The following is a 26254-nucleotide window of genomic DNA, read 5'->3' on the forward strand; positions in this document are numbered from 1 at the left end:
AAAAGAATACATGATCAATGGTGAGTGTATACAGACCACAAATACAAATCCATCTAGACACCATTGCCCTAGAGCACACAAAAAACTATGCAAACCTCGGCCTAAACATCAGCGCCACAGCTGTGAACGATCTGAGAGACAAGGCAAGAAGGGCCTTCTATGCCATCAAAAGGAACATAAAATTCAACATACCAATTAGCGTCTGGCTAGAAATACTTGAATCAGTTATAGAACCCATTGCACTTTATGGTTGTGAGGTCAGGGGTCCGCTCATCAACCAAGAATTCACAAAATGGGAAAAACACCAAATTGAGACTGCATGCAGAATTCTGCAAAAAAAATATCCCCTGTGTACAACGTAAAACACCAAATAATGCATGCACAGCAGAATTAGGCCGATACCCGCTAATTATCAAAAGTCCAGCAAAGAGCCGTTAAATTCTACAACCACGTAAAAGGAAGCGATTCCCAAACCTTCCATAACAAAGCCATCACCTACAGAGAGATGAACCTGGAGAAGAGTCCCCTAAGCAAGCTGGTCATGGGGCTCTGTTCACAAACACAAAGAGACCCCACAGAGCCCCAGGAAAGCAACACAATTAGACCCAACCAAATCATGAGAAAACAAAAAGATAATTACTTGATACATTGGAAAGAATTAACACAAAAAACTGAGCAAACTATAATGCTATTTGGCCCTAAACAGAGAGTACACAGCGGCAGAATACCTAACCACTGTGACTGACCAAAACTTAAGGAAAGCTTTGACTATGTACAGACTCAGTGAGCATAGCCTTGCTATTGAGAAAGGCAGCCGTAGGCAGATCTGGCTCTCAATAGAAGACAGGCTATGTGCACACTGCCCATAAAACGAGGTGGAAACTGATCTGCACTTCCTAACCCCCTGCCAAATGTATGACCATATGTGACCGACTGGCTCGATTCGTTCTTATGTAGCAAAATTTGAAATTGTGTTTTTGACATTGGATAAAAGTAGAGACTCAGAGCTAGAAAATGGTGTATCATATACTACAGTTGAGGAACAATGAGAAAGTCATTCTGCTTTGAAAGTTGATAACCTCACTTTTGAGAAAATTCTCCTAGAATGTTTTGGCACCTACTGGAGAGCTGTTCTTTGTCTACACCCATTCAGCATCGTTCACACCCTTTTAAGCTTTACCCCACCCATCTCTTCAAGGATGTGAGGCTATTTACTAAACAACCAAAGATTTCAAGACTAAAGGCTGGTTTATACTACAGGGTGTGTTCATAAATTTTATATGGAGTGCCAGAGTGTGCTCTGGGCGTTCGTAAACTCAGAGCATTGTCAGATTGGCCGTTCGTAAATTCAGAGCGTTTCTCTCTCGTAGCGCACACTGGACGAAAAGTAGGGTTGATCCGAGCGTTCTGACCTAAAAACAGCAGTCAAGCTAACTGGCTAACGTTGGCTAGCTTCTTCCAGACACAAATGAGAGAACAGCTCACTCTGACCATTTTACTCACCCTAGCAGAGCTGGTTAGGCTGTTCTTATGTTATTCAGAGCATTGGTGACTGCAACTGTGCTGCTGGCATCAATTTAATGACGCTTTTTTTGCCAATGTTTACTGACACCAGCCATATTCAACGGGTGTTGAGTGTTCGTAAATTCATCAGTTATTCTGTGCTGTGGAATCGTAGTAGATAGCCAGAGCGAATTTACCAGCTACATCTATCGACAGTTGTCACAGTGACATCATAAACATTTTATTGAAATAATTACTTGCATAGTGGAGTCTTTTGTTTAGACTCTCTTAGCCATATACATGGATGGACACTTTTCCCTCTCTGTCACGGATGCCCTTAGTTTGATTATGTAATCCGGAGCCTTCTGTGTCCTCTTTTCAACTCTGTTTGCATGTTTACAATCAAACGCCAGAATCTTCTCCATGTCATTTTACATTTACATTTTAGTCATTTAGCAGACTCTCTCATCCAGAGCGACTTACATGTGTGCATACATTTTTCATACTGGCCCCCCGTGGGAATCGAACCCACAACCCTGGCGTTGCAAGCGCCATGCTCTACCAACTGAGCTACAGGAGGGCTATCACATCACCATAGCTATCACACTCTAATTCCACTGATTTCAAAACTCGGTCCTCCAGAAAGTGGAGAGCAACACTTATGCAGTTCTACTACGTGATATCTTTAAAAAAAGCAGTGTTAGAAAGGATTACCTACACATACTGACCAGCTCATATTATAAATATTCACTCCCTGTACCTGCTTCCCATCTCCCAGCGTCTGTCCTCACAATTAGAGACACATATTTCCCTCAAATTACACAGACCCACAAAGAATTCGATAACAAATTCAATTTTGATAAAGTGTAAAGTTAATTACTTGTGAGTTCATCAATAGTTAATTCAATCAATAGTACATTTTTCGCGTCATCACTGCGAGCCATCATGACTCTCAAAAGCAGTGACAGCCGCAGTTTACTTGTGAAGATAACTTTAGCGCCTCCCTAAAAACCTTATTCAAATTCGACACAAACCTTCAAATAGCTATGTAATGAGACATTATATAAACTATTTTTAGTGTTTTATTTACATTTTAGAGGTGATAAATTGGACAAATGGGGAGAAAAAAGTGGTTACCCCACACGACACATCTTCTCCTTTCACTATCACTCAGTAGCCTTCGCTTCCCCCTCAGCCATTTTTAAAAAGACCCGGCGGAGCTCCATTGTCTTCTTCAATCAGGCAGAGATGGGCAGCATGAAGGTCTCATCATTGGTTTTGCTGGAAAGGGGAGAAATTGTGCTTTACAATGGTATTAATATTACAGTTGACCTGGAAGTATTACATTTTTTGTGTGCTAAAATAAGTATACAGAACACTGCGATGTATGGAAGTTCGCTAGCTACCTTTACCTGTCATTGATGTACCATTGAAGCGGATTGGAATGGACATTGTGGGTCCGGTGGAGAAGAGCATGTCTCGGCACCATTTTATGCTTGTCAACAATGACTATGCTACAAAGTACCCAGAAGTCTACAAACTAAGATCCATCACAACCTGGTCAGTAGCCTTCTGCCTACTTCAGCTATTCTCTAGGGTAGTTATCCCTTAAGAAGTTTTAACTGACCAAGGCTCGATCTTCATGTCCAAACTGCTGAAGCAAGTGTACCACTTACTGGGGATCAAGGGCCTAACAACAACTCCATATCATCCTCAGACCGATGGGCAGATGGAAAGGTTTAACCAGACCCTGAAGCAGATGCTTCAGAAGTTTGACAGTCTACCTTCCTTCGCATATTGGGAAGTACCAAAGGCCTCTACTGGCTTCTCCCCCTTTGAGTAGCTCTATGGCTTTGATGTGCGAGGACCCTGACTCTGCTGAAAGAAACCTGGGGAGGAAACGAGCAGGTGAGAGCAGAACCCCAAAATTTTCTATGTTGTGAAGATGAGAGAGAAGTTGGAGAAGATGAGCACTTTTGCCCAGGAGCTCATTGCGGAGTCAAATCAAATCAAATCAAATTTTATTGGTCACATGCGCCGAATACAACAGGTGCAGACATTACAGTGAAATGCTTACTTACAGCCCTTAACCAACAGTGCATTTATTTTTAACAAAAAAATAAAAAATAAAACAACAACAAAAAAAGTGTTGAGAAAAAAAGAGCAGAAGTAAAATAAAATAACAGTAGGGAGGCTATATATACAGGGGGGTACCGGTGCAGAGTCAATGTGCGGGGGCACCGGCTAGTTGAGATAGTTGAAGTAATATGTACATGTGGGTAGAGTTAAAGTGACTATGCATAAATAATTAACAGAGTAGCAGCAGCGTAAAAAGGATGGGGTGCGGGGGCAGTGCAAATAGTCCGGGTAGCCATGATTAGCTGTTCAGGAGTCTTATGGCTTGGGGGTAGAAGCTGTTGAGAAGTCTTTTGGACCTAGACTTGGCACTCCGGTACCGCTTGCCGTGTGGTAGCAGGGAGAACAGTCTATGACTAGGGTGGCTGGAGTCTTTGACAATTTTGAGGGCCTTCCTCTGACACCGCCTGGTATAGAGGTCCTGGATGGCAGGAAGCTTTGCCCCAGTGATGTACTGGGCCGTACGCACTACCCTCTGTAGTGCCTTGCGGTCGGAGGCCAAGCAGTTGCCATACCAGGCGGTGATGCAACCAGTCAGGATGCTCTCAATGGTGCAGCTGTAGAATTCTTTGAGGATCTGAGGACCCATGCCAAATCTTTTCAGTCTCCTGAGGGGGAATAGGCTTTGTCGTGCCCTCTTCACGACTGTCTTGGTGTGTTTGGACCATGATAGTTCGTTGGTGATGTGGACACCAAGGAACTTGAAGCTCTCAACCTGTTCCACTACAGCCCCGTCGATGAGAATGGGGGCGTGCTCAGTCCTCTTTTTTTTCCTGTAGTCCACAATCATCTCCTTTGTCTTGGTCACGTTGAGGGAGAGGTTGTTGTCCTGGCACCACACGGCCAGGTCTCTGACCTCCTCCCTATAGGCTGTCTCATCGTTGTCGGTGATCAGGCCTACCACTGTTGTGTCGTCGGCAAACTTAATGATGGTGTTGGAGTCGTGCCTGGCCATGCAGTCATGGGTGAACAGAGAGTACAGGAGGGGACTGAGCACGCACCCCTGAGGGGCCCCCGTGTTGAGGATCAGTGTGGCAGATGTGTTGTTACCTACCCTTACCACCTGGGGGCGGCCCGTCAGGAAGTCCAGGATCCAGTTGCAGAGGGAGGTGTTTAGTCCCAGGATCCTTAGCTTAGTGATGAGCTTAGAGGGCACTATGGTGTTGAATGCTGAGCTGAATGCTGCTTCTCACTGTTGTTATAATAGGCTGAAGTGTTGATGTCCTTGTTGTTACTTCATCCATTCTCCCTAAGACTCTGAACTCTTTACTTGTATTTCCATCTATCACCACTAGTTCTCTCTCTCTTCCTACTAACATTGAAACTTAACTAACTGTCCTAGAGTTCCTTCAACCCTAGTTCTCATAACTTTTTAAATCTAATCTTTTCTCCTAACTTTTAAAAAACCTTTTCACTGATTTATTCACAAAATCCCTTTACCACCAATTTTTAGAATATGTGATCGGGTAGTCCCCACCTGCTTCTGACTTCTTTACACACAGACTTGGCAAACGATTGAACATCTTTTAGCCTAGTTTGAAATCTCTTTCCCCTCTTGGTGTAGGAATGTAACCAAGAATAACAGTCACCCCTTTTTAACTTTATTTTTCAGACAGATTGTCTAATAGGCAGTCTAATAGATTGTCATAGGAAGGAGGACATTATCTTTTCAAGCAAATATGATTCGCAAAAACCCTACTCTTTTAAAATCTTCTACCAGACAGCCGTCTAGTGTACATCTTATTGTACAGTTCAATTTACACAATGCATCTCTTCCCAACAATGCAATAGGTATATGTTCTGATACCAGTATGTGTATTTTAATGTCTCTTTGATTTTTATAGCAGAGCTCAATTGGTTCCTTAAGAGTAATCAACTGTTTTACTCCCTCAAATCCCTATCCTAATTAGTTAATTTTACATAGTGAGATGTGTAACCTCATCAGGCTCAACACAGATAAAAGCTTTTCCACTATCACTTCTCCTAGTCCCTTTTATTTTCACTTCAATTGTTGGATATTTTTCTTCTTCTCCCTAATCGGTGCTATCAGCTGACACCCCCCTTCGGATCTTCTAGGCACTCTAGAATCCTTGCTCCTTTAAGGGTTCACCTGTCCTCCAGATGATCTTCACTTGCTCCTTTATCTTCCTCAGAAATTCCCTCTTTCCAGAAACGATCTATGGATATGATAACAACTTTTACCTCTAGTTGTGGCTGATACAATTGCATTTGACCTTGTTCAGTTGAAGCTGTAGCAGTGATTGTTGATTTGGTTCACTCTGATTCTTCATAACCAAAGCTTCTCTTCTCCTTCTTCTTCTCCCCCAGTTGTATTTGATTGAGTTTTCTGAGAGTTTCTTGGTCCTGTTCTTTCTGGTTGTGTTCCTTTTTTCTGTACAAATCCACTTGATGGGCTATATGATCTGTATAGACACCTTTTGTCATGCTTCCAAGTCCAACCACCTCTGCCAGTTTACTCCTTACTGGTGAGGGCAGTCCCATCTGCAATTTAGCTCTCAAAATTGACTGCTCAATTTGACTCACATCTGGATCATTTCCAGTAATATTTCTCCACACTTGATGAACTCTTGACACATAGGCTCTCGGATTTTCTTGTTGTCCTAGTGGATCAATCAGAATGTTATCAGGATGTACATTTGTTGGAAATGTATCTTTCAATGCTCTCCACAGACGATTCCTACTTGCAGCCAACAATTCAGGGTCGTTCACTGCAGTCCCCACATATCTATTCAGTCCCGCTCTCTGAAAAATGTCTTCCATACCTGGAATCCCCAGGAGATTAGCCAAAAGTCTCTTAATGTCTCCTATAGCAGACTGTGTTTCCACTGTAATTTCTTCCAATTTTGAAATCCAAGGATAGGCTCCATCTTGAAGAGTAGGCAGCTTCTCAAGTATATCTGACATATCGGTACTTTGCAAAGGCTTATATTCTAAGTTTCGACCTCGAATGATCACCGGCATAATTTTCTTGCTAGTGCCCTCTTTCCTTGGCCTCAATGTATATTTTTTCTCAGATTCTTGGGATTCTTTTCTCAGCAGTTTCTTCTTCTGTATCTTCAGCTTCTTGAGTTGTTCCTCCAGTTCTTTTACTTCTTCTAAACTATTCGCTTTATCCAGGCATGATACGCATCGGTCTATATCTCTTTCTATTTCTTCTGTGCTAGTCATTGTTGGATAAAATCCTCTTGAATATGAAGCACCTTTACTCTCCCACTTTTTATCGCTGTCTTCATCTTTGCTTTTATCTGTACTCGAATCTCTTGTATTCTTCTTCTTCAAACATCCATCACCCCTTCTTTCCGCTCTTGCCAACCTCTGTCTGATCACAGGGTCATATCCACCCATGATCTCTTCTGGATCACTCTGATCATCATCATCATCATCATCATCATCATCTTCATCAGGTTCCATTCTCCTGAACTTCATTCTACCCTTAGTTTCCAGACATCTCTGTGTTTTCTTACTTCTGGAGTTTGGATTCATTTTTATGGTCGTTTCTGCTTGTCCTCTCTCTATTATTCGTTCATCTTCATCTCTGATGCAGTAATCACCCTCCTGAATGATCACCGGAAGCTGAGGATAGACGTCCTTAAGCTCTACTTCTTCCTCATAAGGTGGGGGTCTTTTTGCTGAATCCGTATGTGAGAAAGGTGTACTGACTTCTGCCATTAGTTTTTCTGTCGCCTTTCCTTGTTTCACCATTCTCTCTATACCTTTGTTTATTTTATCGCTGGCATCCTCCATCAGTTTTTGTCCTTCATTCTCAAACAGCTTAAGAACACCCAGCTCTCTTTGTCTCTTTTCTTTACGTTGTTCCCTTTTTTTCCCTTTCTTTTGATCTGCTTTATGAATTGACAGAAGCACTTTTATTATGTTGATTACATCAGGGTTAAGAGTCCCTTCCACTGGCCATGGTTGTTCATTGTCAGGCCAACGTTTGTTCCATTTTCCAGATAACTTCGCAATACCATTAACTAAAGGATTACTATTTTGTACTATATCAACAGGTGTAATTACCTTCATTTTACATTTACATTTTAGTCATTTAGCAGACGCTCTTATCCAGAGCGACTTACAGGAGCAATTAGGGTTAAGTGCCTTGCTCAAGGGCACATTTACGTCATTTAGCAGACGCTCTTATCCAGAGCGACTCACAAATTGGTGCATTCACCCTATAGCCAGTGGGATAACTTTATCCTATCCCAGGTATTCCTTAAAGAGGTGGGGTTTCAAATGTCTCCGGAAGGTGGTGAGTGACTCCGCTGTCCTGGCGTCGTGAGGGAGCTTGTTCCACCATTGGGGTGCCAGAGCAGCGAACAGTTTTGACTGGGCTGAGCGGGAACTATGCTTCCGCAGAGGAAGGGGAGCCAGCAGGCCAGAGGTGGATGAACGCAATGCCCTCGTTTGGGTGTAGGGACTGATCAGAGCCCGAAGGTACAGAGGTGCCGTTCCCCTCACTGCTCCATAGGCAAGCACCATGGTCTTGTAACGGATGCGAGCTTCAACTGGAAGCCAGTGGAGTGTGCGGAGGAGGGGGGTGACGTGAGAGAACTTGGGAAGGTTGAACACCAGACGGGCTGCGGCGTTCTGGATGAGTTGTAGGGGTTTAATGGCACAGGCAGGGAGGCCAGCCAACAGCGAGTTGCAGTAATCCAGACGGGAGATGACAAGTGCCTGGATTAGGACCTGTGCCGCTTCCTGTGTAAGGCAGGGTCGTACTCTCCGAATGTTGTAGAGCATGAACCTGCAGGAGCGGGTCACCGCCTTGATGTTAGCGGAGAACGACAGGGTGTTGTCCAGGGTCACGCCAAGGCTCTTCGCACTCTGGGAGGAGGACACAACGGAGTTGTCAACCGTGATGGCGAGATCATGGAACGGGCAGTCCTTCCCCGGGAGGAAGAGCAGCTCCGTCTTGCCAGGGTTCAGCTTGAGGTGGTGATCCGTCATCCATACTGATATGTCGGCCAGACATGCAGAGATGCGATTCGCCACCTGGTTATCAGAAGGGGGAAAGGAGAAGATTAGTTGTGTATCGTCAGCGTAGCAATGATAGGAGAGGCCATGTGAGGATATGACAGAGCCAAGTGACTTGGTGTATAGGGAGAAAAGGAGAGGGCCTAGAACTGAGCCCTGGGGGACACCAGTGGTGAGAGCACGTGGTGCGGAGACAGCTTCTCGCCACGCCACTTGGTAGGAGCGACCGGTCAGGTAGGACGCAATCCAGGAGTGAGCCGCGCCGGAGATGCCCAGCTCGGAGAGGGTGGAGAGGAGGATCTGATGGTTCACAGTATCAAAGGCAGCAGACAGGTCTAGAAGGACAAGAGCAGATGAGAGAGAGTTAGCTTTAGCAGTGCGGAGAGCCTCCGTGACACAGAGAAGAGCAGTCTCAGTTGAATGACCAGTCCTGAAACCTGACTGGTTTGGATCAAGAAGGTCATTCTGAGAGAGATAGCAAGAGAGTTGGCTAAAGACGGCACGCTCAATAGTCACACTTCATAGTCCTGATATCCTTTTCCCCATTGTAACAACTCTTTTATATTCCTTTATTGTGAATTATTTTATTATTTTAGAATATATAGCTTATAGTGTCCTCCCTTTAATTTTTAATATAAAAAAAAAAAAAAAAAAAAAAAAAAAGATTAATCAATAAAAATATGAATATTCAAAAATATATATATATTTTTTTTCTATTTCCTATTTTACTAATTTATCAATTAGTGGCTATCTTACCACCTTCAATCAGGAAAAGTACAGGAAAGTAGACAACTTCAGAGCAATCCAAAAAGAAAATACCTATAATCCAGCAACACTACAGTACTCATAAACCCCATTATTTAATAAGCACCCAATCATCTTAATTTTACAGAATAATGTCAGTACTCGATTCCCAACACAACTCTAATCAAACCCACTCATGCACAGAAACTCCAATATGCAATTTTTAATTTCAATTGATCAGTCTGTTGCCAAGTCCCTGCCAAATTGTCATAACATCAAATATCCTGTAGGGGAAGGCTTTGTAAACAGAACAGCACTAGCCTGATTCTCTTTTGACTTGATCCTGTCGCAGCAGCCTCTGTCGCGTCACACCCTGTCACATGATGTACACGTCAGCACTTCCTCTCTCTCTCTCTCTCCTCTCATATGACAAAAGAACAAAGAAACAGACAAGAATTTAGCAGTTTATGCAGTCACTGAGTTACTTCAACCATTCAATATTCCTCCAGTCACATTCGCTCTAAGAATTAACTCAGGAATCGTATAAATAGCTCAATAAAATTTTTATTTTATTTATTTATTTAATTATTTTAATTTTAATCCGTCAACATCTCTCTCTCATTTATCAATTCAATAGGTCTCAAGAAAACAGTTTCATCTTCAAACAACAGCCGATGTAACAACCAGAATACATCATTAGACTCTAAATCTCTACGTTCGTCTGCGTCTGTGTCTCCCCGCAGCACAGTGTAGCAGAGGAGTGACCTATTTACCCCTACGTCACTCTAGTGTCGTAAAATCACACGCATGCGCAGTACATTCATCACTACGATTTCACAGTGGAAGGAGCCCTCTTCACTCCAGACAACAGAACGTTAGCATTCTCGCTATAGCTCCTCTCCTTTACCCTTATAGACAAACAATAACACTAAACAGAGCTCACAAAACATCAGGCACCAAGCCCAAACTATCTAAACACAATATTGGTGGCTCGTCCCATTCCTGTGGACCACCAAGGAAAAAATATTAAACATAACCCGCATTAAAAATTGGCATGTAGCATGAAAAATTAGCATTTAGCATTAGCATTAGCATTAGCATGTAGCATGAAGCATAATTAGCAGGCCACGTTAGCATTTCTCCCTCCGCCGTGCCGTAAAATTCCTTTTGTTAGCTAAATTTGTGCTACCACGAGGACTGTGGAATTGACATGAGAGATTACATCAATCAAATAATTCGTCAACTATTAGCTGAGAGGCAACATGCATTATCAATATACCACGGCCTCCAGTCCCCAGGACTCACCTAAACACACCTAACGCGTTATTAGGATTTTCGGCCCACCTTATAGGTCGCCTTCATCAAAGGGCTTCCGTTGATCCACAGCGGTTCTAAGTTACATACATCTGCCCAGGCCATTCCTCTCTCAATCGATTGTTCTTGAACTCTTATTCAAGCAAAATATCTCTATAGACACTCTATAGGCACTCCCCCCTTTTGCGCTGTTTACCAGTGCAAAGAAATTTAGAATGGTTAGGCCAGACCCCTAGTTCGCAGCAATAAAAGCAACAAAAGCACACACCGGTCCTTTACGGTACATCTCCTGAGCGCACACCCAAAAGCTGACGAAGGAAACACACACAAGACCGTGAGAAATCTCACCTTAAGCCGGCGTCTTGAGCGAGAGTCACGTCGTTGCTCATGAATATAACACTGAAGAGACGCAGATCCGCCTCATCACTCGTCGCCAAATTTGTAGTGTCGAGTCTAATGTTGCTAATTATGCTGTAACAAAGGAGTCCGCTTATACTGAACTTTGATCATAAGTTTTATTCATATCACAAGATTTCAGCATAAGTTTACAGATGTCATGATCACCCGGAGAGCAGTGTTTTCCAAATTACAATGGCCGCTCTGCTCTTCTTTGTTTAAACCCAGTACTTATAATATTCCCCAAAATATGGGTGGCTCCCTCTACTGTCCAATCCCCTGTCTACAACACACACTCCCTCTCTTCTATGGGGCGTCACCCTAAAACGACTCCCTCTGAAACTAAATAAACATCCTCTCAGGTTCCACTTGAAAACATTAGCAAAGTCATAATCTTAATACACTACACAGGAATCAGGAGGATAGAGTTATGGTCAGATTTGCCAAATGGAGGGCGAGGGAGAGCTTTGTATGCGTCTCTGTGTGTGGAGTAAAGGTGGTCTAGAGTTTTTTTTCCTCTGGTTGCACATTTAACATGCTGGTAGAAATTAGGTAGAACGGATTTAAGTTTCCCTGCATTAAAGTCCCCGGCCACTAGGAGCGCTGCATCTGGATGAGCGTTTTCCTGTTGATTTATGGCCTTGTACAACTCATTCAGTGCAATCTTAATGCCAGCATTGGTTTGTGGTGGTAAATAGATAGCTATGAAAAATATAGATGAAAACTCTCTTGGTAAATAGTGTGGTCTACAGCTTATCATAAGATACTCTACCTCAGGCGAGCAAAACCTCGAGACTTCCTTAGTATTTGATTTTGTGCACCAGCTGTTGTTTACAAATATACACAGACCGCCACCCCTTGTCTTACCGGAGTCAGCCGTTCTATCCTGCCGATGTAGCGTATAGCCCGCTAGCTGTATGTTATCATTGTCGTCGTTCAGCCACGACTCGGTGAAACATAGGATATTACAGTTTTTAATGTCCCGTTGGTAGGATAACCATAATCTTAGGTCATCCAATTTGTTATCCAATGATTGAAGATTGGCTAATAGGATTGATGGAAGAGGCAGTTTACTCGCTCGCCGTCGGATCCTTACAAGGCACCCCGATCTACGTCCACGATATCTCCGTCTCTTCCTCACGCGAATGACGGGGATTTGGGCCTTGTCGGGTGTCTGTATGATATCCTTCGCGGCCGCCTCGTTGAAGAAAAAATCTTCGTCCAATACAAGGTGAGTAATCGCTGTCCTGATATCCAGAAGCTCTTTTTGGTTATAAGAGACGATGGCAGAAACATTATGTACAAAATAAATTACAAATAACGCGGAAAAACACACATAATAGTACAAATGGTTAGAGGGCTGTAAAACGGCAGCCATCTTCTCCGGCGCTGTTCCTTCTAGGTCACCTAGAAGTCCCACCAGCGCCAAAGACCTGGTATGACCAGTTAGCCAGAGACAGGAGCTTTGATCCTGGACAGATGGTGCTCGTAATGCTCCCCACAGAAAGCAGCAGTTTGCTTGCCAAATGGCAAGGCCCTTTTGAGGTCACCTAGAAAATGGGGCCTACCACATATGAGATAGCCACACCTGGAGAGGCAGTCTCACACAGGGTCCTGCATGTGAATCTCCTGAAGGAGTGGTTCCAAGACCTGAGAAGCAGACAGATCTGAAACAAGTATTAATGATAAGGACAGTGGAGGATGAGGAGGAAGTGGAAGAGCAATACTTATCTGGTCAGACCCCCTCCAGCTCCATCTTGGATCTCAGCCACCTCTCAGAAGACCAGCAGGCCCAGGTGAGAGCCTTTGTGATCCAGTCATTTTCCAAGAAGTCCCCGGGCACACAGACCTGGTTGAGCACGACATAATGCTGAAAGAAAATGCTCTTGCCAGATGCATGAGCTACTGTATCCCTGAGCGCCTCCTGGTGGCGCTGAAGAAAGAAATTGATGGAGTGAGTGGTGCAGTCCTATGGTGCTGGTCCAAAGAGCTGAAGGTGTTCAGGGCCCCCTGGGGGCTGTTCCATTTCACAAAAATGCAGTTTGAATGTCACGGAGCTCCGGCAACCTTCCAGCAGCTCATGGATCAGGTACTATCTGGTCTGTCTGATTTTGCTTCTAACTACCTCGATGATGTTGTCAACCACAGCTCTATCTGGGAAGAGCATCTGCAGCATCTGAAGATGCTGACCAAGAAGACCTGTCCAGACAAGGTCCAGTGGACAGAAGAGGCAGAGAATGCCTTCGAGGACATCAAGAAAGCTCTGAGTAAGCAAACCTTGTTGTACAGTCCAGATTTTGACAATACTTTTAGCGTGCAAACGGATGCCTCTGAGTGTGGTGTAAGAGCTGTTCTTCTGCAGGGTGAACCAGGGGACTGCCATCCTATTGACTACATTAGCCGGAAGCTGTTCCAGAGAGAGACTCAGAATTCGACAGTGGATAAGGAGTGCCTGGCAGTCAAGTAGGCTCTGGATTTGTACAGGTAATATATCCTTGGCAGAGAGTTCTCATTGGAGATGGACCACTGGGCTCTGCAGTGGATGGACAGTGTGAAGGACTACAATGCCTGCATCACCCGTTGGTAACTTTCCATGCCAGAGACGCGACCCAGTCGTTCAGTCTTTTTGTTCTGCATCTATGGACATGACCCAGTCGTTCAGTCTTTTTGTTCTGTATCTATGGACACGACCCAGTCGTTCAGTCTTTTTGTTCTGTATCTATGGACACGACCCAGTCACTCGTTCTAAATGTTCCATTGCCATACTGGCTGGCAACGTTCTTATCCCTTGCTTGCTAGCTAGCCAACTACGGCTAACTTACAGTCACGTCAAACAGTGCAGCCATAACAACAGTAGCTGCATTTGCATTTGCATTTGTTTAAGCTGTTTTCTAGTGACATTTATTTGGATATATCCAAAACAATGAGCTAATGAGGCACGATTTCGCCTGGCATAGAAAAAATGCTCTCTCATCAGGACACTGTTGTTCAGTGGAGCTAGCCAACAACACAGCTAACACAATCACTTCAAACTGAAGCTGGAAAGACTGCTAACTAGCTGCACTTCATTTCGTTCAACCTTTTTTCAAATGACATTTCTTTGTATATATCCATAAAAATTATGCCAGCTGATTCATGATTTCAACTGGCTGAGAAATGCTCCCTGCCTGTCCGTCTATGGGCAGTGGCGATTTTAGCATGTAAATCTTGGTGGGGCAAACAGTTCTATTTTTGTTTCATCAGATCAGAGGACATTTCTCCAAAAAGTATGATCTTTGTCCCCATGTGCAGTTGCAAACCGTAGTCTGGCTTTTTTATGGCGGTTTTGGAGCAGTGGCTTCTTCGTTGCTGAGCGGCCTTTCAGGTAATGTCGATATAGGACTCGTTTTACTGTGGATAAACAGTGGGGGGAAAAAGTATTTAGTCAGCCACCAATTGTGCAAGTTCCCACTTAAAAAGATGAGAGAGGCCTGTAATTTTCATCATAGGTACACGTCAACTATGACAGACAAAATGAGATTTTTTTTTCCAGAAAATCACATTGTATTATTTTTTATGAATTTATTTGCAAATTATGGTGGAAAATAAGTATTTGGTCAATAACAAAAGTTTCTCAATACTTTGTTATATACCCTTTGTTGGCAATGACACAGGTCAAACGTTTTCTGTAAGTCTTCACAAGGTTTTCACACACTGTTGCTGGTATTTTGGCCCATTCCTCCATGCAGATCTCCTCTAGAGCAGTGATGTTTTGGGGCTGTCACTGGGCAACACAGACTTTCAACTCCCTCCAAAGATTTTCTATGGGGTTGAGATCTGGAGACTGGCTAGGCCACTCCAGGACCTTGAAATGCTTCTTACGAAGCCACTCCTTCGTTTCCCGGGCGGTGTGTTTGGGATCGTTGTCATGCTGAAAGACCCAGCCACGTTTCATCTTCAATGCCCTTGCTGATGGAAGGAGGTTTTCACTCAAAATCTCACGATACATGGCCCCATTCATTCTTTCCTTTACACGGATCAGTCGTCCTGGTCCCTTTGCAGAAAAACAGCCCCAAAGCATGATGTTTCCACCCCCATGCTTCACAGTAGGTATGGTGTTCTTTGGATGCAACTCAGCATTCTTTGTCCTCCAAACACGACGAGTTGAGTTTTTACCAAAAAGTTATATTTTGGTTTCATCTGACCATATGACATTCTCCCAATCCTCTTCTGGATCATCCAAATGCACTCTAGCAAACTTCAGACGGGCCTGGACATGTACTGGCTTAAGCATGGGGACACGTCTTGCACTGCAGGATTTGAGTCCCTGGCGGCGTAGTGTGTTACTGATGGTAGGCTTTGTTACTTTGGTCCCAGCTCTCTGCAGATCATTCACTAGGTCCCCCCGTGTGGTTCTGGGATTTTTGCTCACCGTTCTTGTGATCATTTTGACCTCACGGGGTGAGATCTTGCGTGGAGCCCCAGATCGAGGGAGATTATCAGTGGTCTTGTATGTCTTCCATGTCCTAATAATTGCTCCCACAGTTGATTTCTTCAAACCAAGCTGCTTACCTATTGCAGATTCAGTCTTCCCAGCCTGGTGCAGGTCTACAATTTTGTTTCTGGTGTCCTTTGTCAGCTCTTTGGTCTTGGCCATAGTGGAGTTTGGAGTGTGACTGTTTGAGGTTGTGGACAGGTGTCTTTTATACTGATAACAAGTTCAAACAGGTGCCATTAATACAGGTAACGAGTGGAGGACAGAGGAGCCTCTTAAAGAAGAAGTTACAGGTCTGTGAGATCCAGAAATCTTGCTTGTTTGTAGGTGACCAAATACTTATTTTCCACCATAATTTGCAAATATATTCATAAACAATCCTACAATGTGATTTTCTGGAAAAATTTTTTTCACTTTGTCTGTCATAGTTGACGTGTACCTATGATGAAAATTACAGGCCTCTCTCATCTTTTTAAGTGGGAGAACTTGCACAATTGGTGGCTGACTAAATACTTTTTTCCTCCACTGTAGATACTTTTGTACCTGTTTCCTCCAGCATCTTCACAAGGTCCTTTGCTGTTGTTCTGGGATTGATTTGCACTTTTCGCACCAAAGTATGTTCATCTCTAGGAGACAGAACTCCTTGCTGAGCGGTATGACGGCTGCGTGGTCCCATGGTGTTTATACTTGCGTACTATTGTTTGTACAGATGAACGTGGTACCTTCAGGCGTTTGGAAATTGCTCCCAAGGATGAACCGGACTTATAGAGGTCTACCATTTTTTTTCTGAGGTCTTGGCTGATTTCTTTTGATTTTCCCATGATGTCAAGCAAAGAGTCACTGAGGTTGAAGGTAGGCCTTGAAATACATCCACAGCTACACCGCCAATTAACTCAAATGATGTCAATTAGCCTATCAGAAGCTTCGAAAGCCATGACATCATTTTCTGGAATTTTCCAAGCTGTTTAAAGGCACAGTCAACCTAGTGTATGTTAACTTCTGACCCACTGGAATTGTGATACAGCGAATTATAAGTGAAATAATCTGTCTGTAAACAATTGTTGGAAAAATTACTTGTGTCATGCACAAAGTAGATGTCCTAACCGACTTGCCAAAACTGTAGTTTGTCAACAAGAAATTTGTGGAGTGGTTGAACATGTGTTTTAATGACTCCAACCTAAGTATATGGAAACTTCCGACTTCAACTGTATAATTTATCTTCATATGACAAGGATTAAAAAGGATTTGCCAGTAGATTGTCGACTTGATTCATGATGATGACTGCTAGCTTGCTAGCTAAGATGTTGAAAGTATTGAAAGTATGATGTTGACATGATCAGTCCAATCAAAGCTACGGTAGATATAACGTGATTTGACGTCATTTTATCTGTGGCCAATGACTGTGAGCCTTCTTGGATGGGCACTTTTAATGTAACTCTATGGCAGCACCCAAGGGGCTTGAATTTGCGAGCTCTCCCCGTAGATTATGCGGTGACGTAGTGTCCCCATGAGTGACAGAACACTGAGCCAATCACGGCTCAACTAGAGAACATTACCATCCCCTACGCTTCGTATTTTCCTCTGGCTTCCCCACCACAAAAGAAAGCACTAGGCTGAAACACCTGCATTTTGGAGCTGCCTTACTCAAGAAAGCAAAAAAGAGACAATGTTTGTACGCGGCATTATTAACTCAATTATTTTATTTTATGTTTTACATTGTTTGCAAACTGATATGTAACACATATTAATGCCAAAATAACATGCAAAACAGACCAAAACATATATCTTTTTTAATATATCTTTTTTAGCTAAACAGATGGGGCTCTCTGAATATTGAAACAATGTTGCAAATGTCGGCGAGACAGACAGCAAGGTTTATACAAATCTCCGCTGTAGAATTCTAAATGTTAGTCTAAAAGAAATGTGAGATAATCTCTACATGCTTTTTATAGTGGAGATCAAGTTCATAAATTGCCTTTCTGGGTTGATGAGACAGTAGATTGCGCAGTCAGATGGAACAGAGTAAATAGGCATTTTAACATCGTAGATTTAGCCGGTGGTAACTTGTGGAATAGACACCGGCTGGAATGCGGTTTTATCCAATCAGCATTCAGGATTAGAACCACCCGTTGTATAAAAAACATATATTATAAAATACAATCATAATTAAAGTGATAAATCAGCCCCACTTTCTTTAACCTCCATAAAATAACCAGATAAATACACTGACTACAGTACATCTCAATCTATGTTTTACCCTATACAGTACAAAACTACAATTCATTTCACTTTATGCATATCACTCTTATAATGAGATGTCAAGGGAAGTGCCTCACATTTTCGAGAACAAGAGTTAGGGCATGTCAATATTGGCATTGTGGATTATACTCTGGGAGATTAAATCCACTATAAAAGTAAGTGCAGCCAACTGGTTTTCATACATAAATAAGCCAATGGACCCAAAACAGTCTTCATAGAATAGGACAGAGATGTCTCTCACAATGCTGCATGACAGATGACAGAATATGATTGCAATGATGAACGCCATACAATGACTAAACAGAGAATAATGATTAATGAAAGGGTAGTGAATGAAAGGAAGTATAATTCTTATAGTATCTTGCAAGACTGTAGCAGTATCATCCAGCCCTTTTCAACAGATTGGAGTGTAGATGATGAACAGTAATCCCCTCATGAGTAAAACCATATTAGATTCACTCTGACAAAGGAGTGATAAAAAAGTGCCCCTTGATTATGGGACTACAAGGAATGCATTTCTGTGTACAGTACACCAAGTTATGTCCCAATAGCCTACATAGAGCTTTTCAGAATAGTTCCCTACAATGTGCTAGCTATTGGCTCTGCTGGATAACATAATGCTATGGAATAGCCTACACCCCCCAAGATGCAAAGCTATATGCTCCCACGGGACAGAGAGACCATTAAACAACGAAGATAATATCATCAAAAACATTCACAATGCCTCCCATATTGCACAATTATAAGCACTTCAATACACCAAGTAAATGCATTACTCCTACAATATGTATTTTTGGCTCAACTGTTTGTGGACAAGGCACAAATTTGGTACAAGGCACAGTGTATACAGTAGTGTATAGTGAAAGTATCTTGCTTTGGAAGCATTATTGGTGATAATGCTGATTTGACAGATCGTCAAAGTCTCGTGAGATTTGCTCTCTCTCTCTACAAGGCACAAAAGGTCAATGGCACCGCCTCAACAGTGTGTCAATATGACTTCACATTTCTGTGCTATAAAAATGCCACATGTCCCTCTATTCACACACACACACACACACACACACACACACACACACACACATTTGTTTTAATATCCTTGTGGGTACCATACAATTGATTTCCATTCAAAATTATATTTTCCCTAACACCTAACCCTAACCCTTAACCTAACCCTAACTCTTAACCCTAACCCCTAACCTTAATTCTAACCTTAACCCTAATTGTAACTCTAACCCTAACCCCTAAGCCTAAAATAGCCTTTTTCCTGTGTGGACCGGCGAAATGTCCCCCCTTGTCCCAATTTGTGTTGTTTTACTATCCTTGTGAGAACTTCTAGTCCCCACAAGGATAGTGAAACCAAAAACACACACAAACACACATAATTGCACTTTGATGGCTTCGCCTCCTCTGTCTCTCTCCTCAGCAGAGCAGTGCTGTGGCCTCTACTGCTTCCTGCCTGTCTGTCTGGTTCTACTCCACTGTGACAGACTTGGCCAGGTTCCTGGGACAGTCCACCTGCAACCAGAGGAGAGAGAGACAGCCATTAAACCAGCTCAATCCTGAAGAGTAAAGGAGACAACACAAAACTAGATACACATTCAGCATAGTTGATTTTGTGAGTACTTGTAACAGTAGATTTTAATGCTTGTTGTAATGAAATCTAAATAAAATCAGAGTAAATACTGGGAATTAAAAGGTACAGTAACGGATGTCTGTGAGCAAAGGAAAAGATAGCAGTAAGACAAGATAGGTTGTAGTGGTAGACACACGTCGTATCCTCGCAGCACGGCCAGGTGAAAGGACAGGAGTTGCAGTGGGATGACACTGAGGATGCCCTGGAGACAGTCCACTGTCTGAGGCAGCTCAATGGTCTTGTACGCATTCTTAGACACCTCTGGGTCATCCTGGCAACACAGGATAATCGGCCGCCCCTGAGGGTGAAAGAGATTATTAAAGTATTTTGATAGTCAGGCTGTGTGTGTGCTTGTGGTTGTATGTACGTGTGTTTGTCTAGGTGCAATTCCATGGTAATATAATGATGCTGAGACTCAGATTTTTCACTTTAAAAGTATGATAAACAAAAACCATTGATTGAAAAGTTAAACAAACCATACAACTCTATGAATAATGACTACTTTTAACAATCTCCACAGAAAATTTAACAAAAACACATTTACTCGAAGAACACTGCAGATGTAAAGTTTGGTAACAGAATTACGGTAAAATCTCCCTCTGTTTTTTATATGACCATGTTTTCCAAAAACCGTGTGTTTTGAAAAAATATATTTGGGTGATTGAACTACAGTAAGTGAAGTGGATTAACACCCGGTAACAGAATGACATCATGGGTCCTGATCTGTACTATACAGAAATGCATAATAATGAATGTCACAATGTTTTTCTATGAAAGGTAGAAAATGTCCTATCCTCCTTTGCATGGGTTTTTTCTACACACTGGCTATTATTCGAATGAGCTCCGCCCCCAAACAAGACCACATTTGGTTGGTCCGGACCGGACAAAATCAGTACCAATCATAGACGTCTATGTTTCACAAGTTTAGACATCACAGTACAGCACAGCACAGCACAACACAGTAGAGTACAGTACAGTATAGTTCAATACAGTAGAGTACAGTAGAGTTTAGTACAGTACATTAGAGTATAGTTCAGTACAGTACAGTACAGTACAATTTAGTAAATTATATTATAGTCTGCTCTAGTGTGCTGTACTGTACTGTACTGTACTAAACTTTACTATACTTTACAGTACAGTACTGTATTGTACTGACCTACACTCTATTATACTTTTCTTTACTGTACTGTGCTGTCCAAACTTGTGAAACAGACATCTATGATTGGTTCAGAGTTAGACTGTCACGATCGTCGAAAGGAGTAGACCAATGCGCAGCGTGGAATGCGAACATATTTTATTATATTCACCACACGAACAAAACGATACGTGAAGTCCTTGGTAACAAACACAAACCAACACGGAACAAGATCCCACAAACGCAAATGCCCAAACGGCTGCCTAAGTATGGTTCCCAATCAGAGACAACAAGCAACAGCTGATTCTCGTTGCCTCTGATTGAGAACCACCCCGGCCAACATAGAAACACAATGAACTAGATCCTGAACATAGAAACACAAAACATAGACTCTACACACCCTGGCTCAACATAACAGAGTCCCCAGAGCCAGGGCGTGACAGTACCCCCCCCCCCCCCAAAGGCGCGGACTGCGACCGCGCCAAACATAAAGCGAACAGGGGAGGGCCGGGTGGGCATTCCTCCTCGGAGGCGGATCCGGCTCCGGGCGTGACCACCACCCTCTAACAACCCCCCCGTAGTGCCCCTGGTCTGGTCTGGCCCCGCTGGCTGGAGCTGGACTGGACATCGGTGGAGCGGATTGCTTAGGCTCCGGTGTGGAGCAGCTGACCGGTACCTGACCAGGCACCTGTGAAACGGGCACGGGCTGTGCCGGACTGACGACGCGCACCACAGGCTTGGTGCGGGAAGCAGGGACGGGCCGGACCGGGCTGACGACGCGCACCATTGGCTTGGTGCGGGGAGCAGGGACGGGCCGAACCGGGCTGACGAAGCGCACCACTGGCTTGGTGCGGGGAGCAGGAACAGGCCGGACCGGGCTGACGACGCGCACCACAGGCTTGGTGCGGGGAGCAGGAACAGGCCGGGCCGGGCTGGCGACGCGCACCATTGGCTTGGTGCGGGGAGCAGGAACAGGCCGGGCTGGCGACGCGCACTATAGGCTTGGTGTGGGGAGCAGGAACAGGCCGGGCCGGGCTGGCGACGCGCACCATTGACTTGGTGCGGGGAGCAGGAACAGGCCGGACCGGACTGACGACGCGCACCACAGGCTTGGTGCGGGAAGCAGGGACGGGCCGGACCGGGCTGACGACGCGCACCATTGGCTTGGTGCGGGGAGCAGGGACGGGCCGAACCGGGCTGACGAAGCGCACCACTGCCTTGGTGCGGGGAGCAGGAACAGGCCGGACCGGGCTGACGACGCGCACCACAGGCTTGGTGCGGGGAGCAGGAACAGGCCGGGCCGGGCTGGCGACGCGCACCATTGGCTTGGTGCGGGGAGCAGGAACAGGCCGGACCGGACTGGCGACGCGCACCATTGGCTTGGTGCGAGGGGCAGGAACAGGCCGGGCCGGGCTGGCGACGCGCACCATAGGCTTGGTGCGAGGGGCAGGAACAGGCCGGGCCGGGCTGGCGACGCGCACCATAGGCTTGGTGCAAGGGGCAGGAACAGGCCGGGCCGGGCTGGCGACGTGCATCACAGGCTTGGTGCGAGGGACAGGAACAGGCCGGACCGGACTGGCAACACACTTCAGTACCTCTCGCCGTGCCTCTACACTTTCCTTCCCTCTAATCACCAATGGCTCCCGTAACCCGGTGGCCTTCTCTCCTTGTCCACAAACTCGCCCCTTATCTGCCTCCAGCAGCCCCGTCGTCCACGGTGTGAGCCCCCCCCCTAAAAATGTATTGGGCTTGTCTCTCCCCCGTGGATATGGCCTCCATGGCTATCGCCAGACTCTCCATCCTCTGCTCCCAAGTCCAACCTCTCTCCTCTTCACGCTGCTTGACCCAGTCGAGGTGGGATCTTCTGTCACGATCATCGAAAGGAGTAGACCAATGCGCAGCGTGGAATGCGAACATACATTATCATATTCACCACACGAACAAAACGATACGTGAAGTCCTTGGTAACAAACACAAACCAACACGGAACAAGATCCCACAAACACAAATGCCCAAACGGCTGCCTAAGTATGGTTCCCAATCAGAAACAACAAGCAACAACTGATTCTCATTGCCTCTGATTGAGAACCACCCCGGCCAACATAGAAACACAATGAACTAGATCCTGAACATAGAAACACAAAACATAGACTCTACACACCCTGGCTCAACATAACAGAGTCCCCAGAGCCAGGGCGTGACATAGACGGACCAAATTTCAACTACTTTCAACGTCCATGGATGTCTGGTGTCGGTCGGTGCTCAGTGGGTGAGAGGGTTGGTTACAATAAATGGAAAAAAAGGGGTCTCATGGGTAGGTGTCAGTAAGAGGCAGGAGAGGTGACATTAAGAGAGAGAGAGAGGAGAGAGAGACAGAGAGAGAGACAGGGAGAGAGACAGGGAGAGAGACAGGGAGGGGTTGTCCAGACTGTTTTCACACTCTTGCTATGACCACCACGCGACAGAAAGAAAACGGTTATGAGATGAACATAAGAGTATGCCAGTGGAAGATAGGACAGTAGCAGGTGACTCAACTGTGGTTTGTGACTATTATGAATTCCCATTGTAGCTAATTCAGTTGCAGACATTCTGTTACTGATTTGATTGGTCATTCTGTTACCGATTTGGTAACAGAATGAAGCGTTTTAATCACTTAATAAATCATAAACTCATTGGTAAAATCATTGGTAGGTTTAGCTTCACTTGTTACTTTGAAACTTTCATTACCCTCCCTCCTCATGAGGGAGAGAAAATAGAAAATATCTTAAAGATATGTGGGTTTTTGTAATTTTTACAGAAGGCAAATAATCTCTACAAAACCAAATATAAATGTTGATATTAGTTGGCTGGAGTCTTTACTTTAACAGTATTGTGTTTTGATGTATTTCTAATACCTTTTAAGACTTTTTCTGCTAGATGTTTTCTAAGACCCCTTTTCCATCTGTTTGACCAGAAATCAAAGCATTTGCTTATTCCACATTTTCCCCGTATTTAAATTTTTTATAGACCCTTAGCTTTCATTTGACACCAAAAGGGATTTGCTCCTATGAACTTCACATGTTAGTGCTCATGGGGCTTTTTACATTGAAATGCCACTAGTGTACTGTACGTGAGCAAGTTCTTTGTATTTAGTTGTGTGTATCTGAATATTTGAATAAGGTTGCGTTTAGACAGGCAGCCAAATTCAGATATTTTTTCACTAATTGGTCTTTTGACCAATCAGAACAGCGCTGAAAAATATCTGATGTAAAAAGATCTGATGTGATTGATCAAAAGACCAATTAATTTGGCTGCCTGTCTAAATGCAGCCTATGTGAGTGAGTAATGTGACATACCGATCTGGCTGTGACTTGCTGCAGTGCGTTCTGACACTTGGTGTAGCAGGCGTCTCTCATCATGATCATGATGACCGGCATGTGCTTGTCAATCAGAGCCAGAGGACCGTGCTTCAGCTCCCCAGCCAGGATGCCCTCTGAATGCATGTACGTGATTTCCTTGATTTTCTGTATGGGAAGAATCAATCAGTCATATGACATAATAATCAGTATTATCATGTCAGAATGTGCATATACTGTGTGTATATATAGATGTTTAATGGCATATAAATAAGCAGAAAAGAGGAGAAAAAGCCAAACATTGCCCCTAGATGGACGCTGACCTAAGTTCAGTTTTGCATGTTTCCTATAATGGTTGAGGGTTAGTATTTGGGGTGGGTAAACTAATCCTAGATTTGTCCTCACCAGTGCCCCCTCCAGACAGGTAGCGTAGTTGAAGCCTCGCCCCATGACCAGCAGAGACTTCTGTTCATACAGCTCATCTGCTATGGACTTGATCTTCTTATCCAGAGTCAACACCTTCTTGATCAACTCTGAGAGAGGGAGAGGAGAGAGATAGGGGATGAAAAAGAGAGGTTTAGTAAAAACAACAAAGTGGTGTTTTTGCTGGTGAGATCAGGCAGTATATTGGTTAAAGTGTGTTAGTCGTAATGATAGCATGTTGGTTATAGTGAGGTTATAATGGGTTAAACATTATCACAGTGGGTGCTGTGGTTTATAGACTCACCTGGGAGTATCCTGAGTCCATTGATGATCTCCAGCCTTCTCGCCTGCAGGGAGATCCTGTCCTCACTCATCATCAGACCAAACATAATGAGAGCCGCAAACTGGCTGGTGTAGGCCTTGGTGCTGGCAACCCCTATCTCTGGGCCAGCGTTGATGTGCACCCCACAGTCTGTGTCTCTGGAGATGGAGGAGCCCACGGTGTTGGTGATCCCCACCGTCAGAGCTCCTTTCTCAGTACAGTACCTCAGAGCCATCAGGGTGTCTGCTGTCTCACCTGAGGGGAGGAAGGAGCAGAGGACAGAGGCAATTTAGCATTCATACAAACACTAGAATTCTCCCCTATCCAACAGATTATAGTCTCTGTACTCGCATTGTCTTTTATCAGCGTATCCACAGTCTCCACCATAAATAACAGAAACACTAGAGTTTTATGAAACACTAGCAATAAAATATAAATAGCAGTCTATCTACCAACGCAGTATGGCATTACCTGATTGGCTGATGTAGAAGCAGACGTCGTCTCTGAAGACAGGCGTGTTGCGGTCCAGGAAGTCGCTAGCCAGCTCCACCATGACAGGAAGCTCTGTCAGCTCCTCCAGAATCTGTCTGGTCTGAGAGGTGAAGGGAAAGGGGAAGAGAAGAAGTCATCACCATCACCATCATTACCATCATCATCACCATCATCATCATCATCATCATCACCATCATTATCTTTCCTTTCTCCTTCTCTTCCTCAATCGCACTTCTGGTTGGTTCACTTACAGCCACGGCAGCATGGAAGCTGGTTCCACAGCCAATCATGATGAGGCGTCTGCAGCGTTTGATCTCCTTCAGGTGGTCCTTCAATCCCCCCAGGATCACTGAGGACAGGACAGGAGAGAGGAGACCATCAGCATGAGCATATAGAGCCAAGAGGTGAGAGGGATATTGTTCAGATATTTAGGGGTTTTATGTGAATATATGTTGGAAGTGCGCTGACATTATTTTTATTTGTCCAAAGCTGTTTATTCTACCTTTTTGCTTTAACATATAATAAAAATAAATAAAAAAGTTGATAAAAAAAAATATATTTAGGGGTTTTGGGGGATAGGGGGTCATATAGTAAGTGGATGTTTGTATTGGTTTATAAATTAATACGTTTTGCAGTTGTGGCACGTCTCAGTTGTGGCACGTTGTGGCACATCTACTTCCACATAATAACTGTTAATTATTGTCGCATAGGCTTTGGTTAAGCCATATGTCGATGAAAATGTGCAAATCACCTTGATTGGAGGTAAACAACACACTCCCTGCCTCTAGTCATGAACCGTCAGGCCGTTACCGAGAACCATATACCCGATTTTGAACAGGGTCGTTAGCATTAGTAAAAAAATACAATTTGTTGCCCCGACCTAGCTCAATATCTAGGCATCGGATAAGAACGAGACTACTGTCACGATCGTCTAAGGAGGAGGACCAATGCGCAGCGTTGAAGGTGAACATATTTATTTAGAGAATGATCACACGATCAAAACAACAGACGATAACGTGATGTCTACGGTTGAACACAAACCAAATAAGAACAAGAAACCACAAACACAAAGGGAAAGACAGACAGTTTAAAT

At 44.1% G+C, this 26254-nt stretch overlaps 1 protein-coding gene across 1 annotated transcript in view; it reads right to left on the reverse strand.

Moving 5' to 3' along the window:
• Nucleotides 1–17249: 17249 nt before the first annotated feature.
• LOC311107764 (glutamine--fructose-6-phosphate aminotransferase [isomerizing] 2-like) overlaps nt 17250–26254 on the reverse strand; it is a 35112-nt gene continuing 26107 nt past the window's right edge. Inside the window, exons 12-18 of the mRNA XM_084150295.1 lie at nt 25413–25510; nt 25141–25261; nt 24652–24924; nt 24330–24457; nt 23925–24092; nt 19591–19752; nt 17250–19336 (exon numbers count right to left, since the gene is read on the reverse strand). Coding sequence (XP_084006421.1) covers nt 19292–19336; nt 19591–19752; nt 23925–24092; nt 24330–24457; nt 24652–24924; nt 25141–25261; nt 25413–25510 — 995 coding nt within the window. The 3' untranslated portion in view covers nt 17250–19291. The remainder of the gene's footprint in view (nt 19337–19590; nt 19753–23924; nt 24093–24329; nt 24458–24651; nt 24925–25140; nt 25262–25412; nt 25511–26254) is intronic.

The sequence above is a fragment of the Coregonus lavaretus genome (genome assembly GCF_964263955.1).
Source record: "Coregonus lavaretus genome assembly, chromosome: 32".
In the NCBI taxonomy this organism is placed as follows: Eukaryota; Metazoa; Chordata; class Actinopteri; order Salmoniformes; family Salmonidae; genus Coregonus; species Coregonus lavaretus.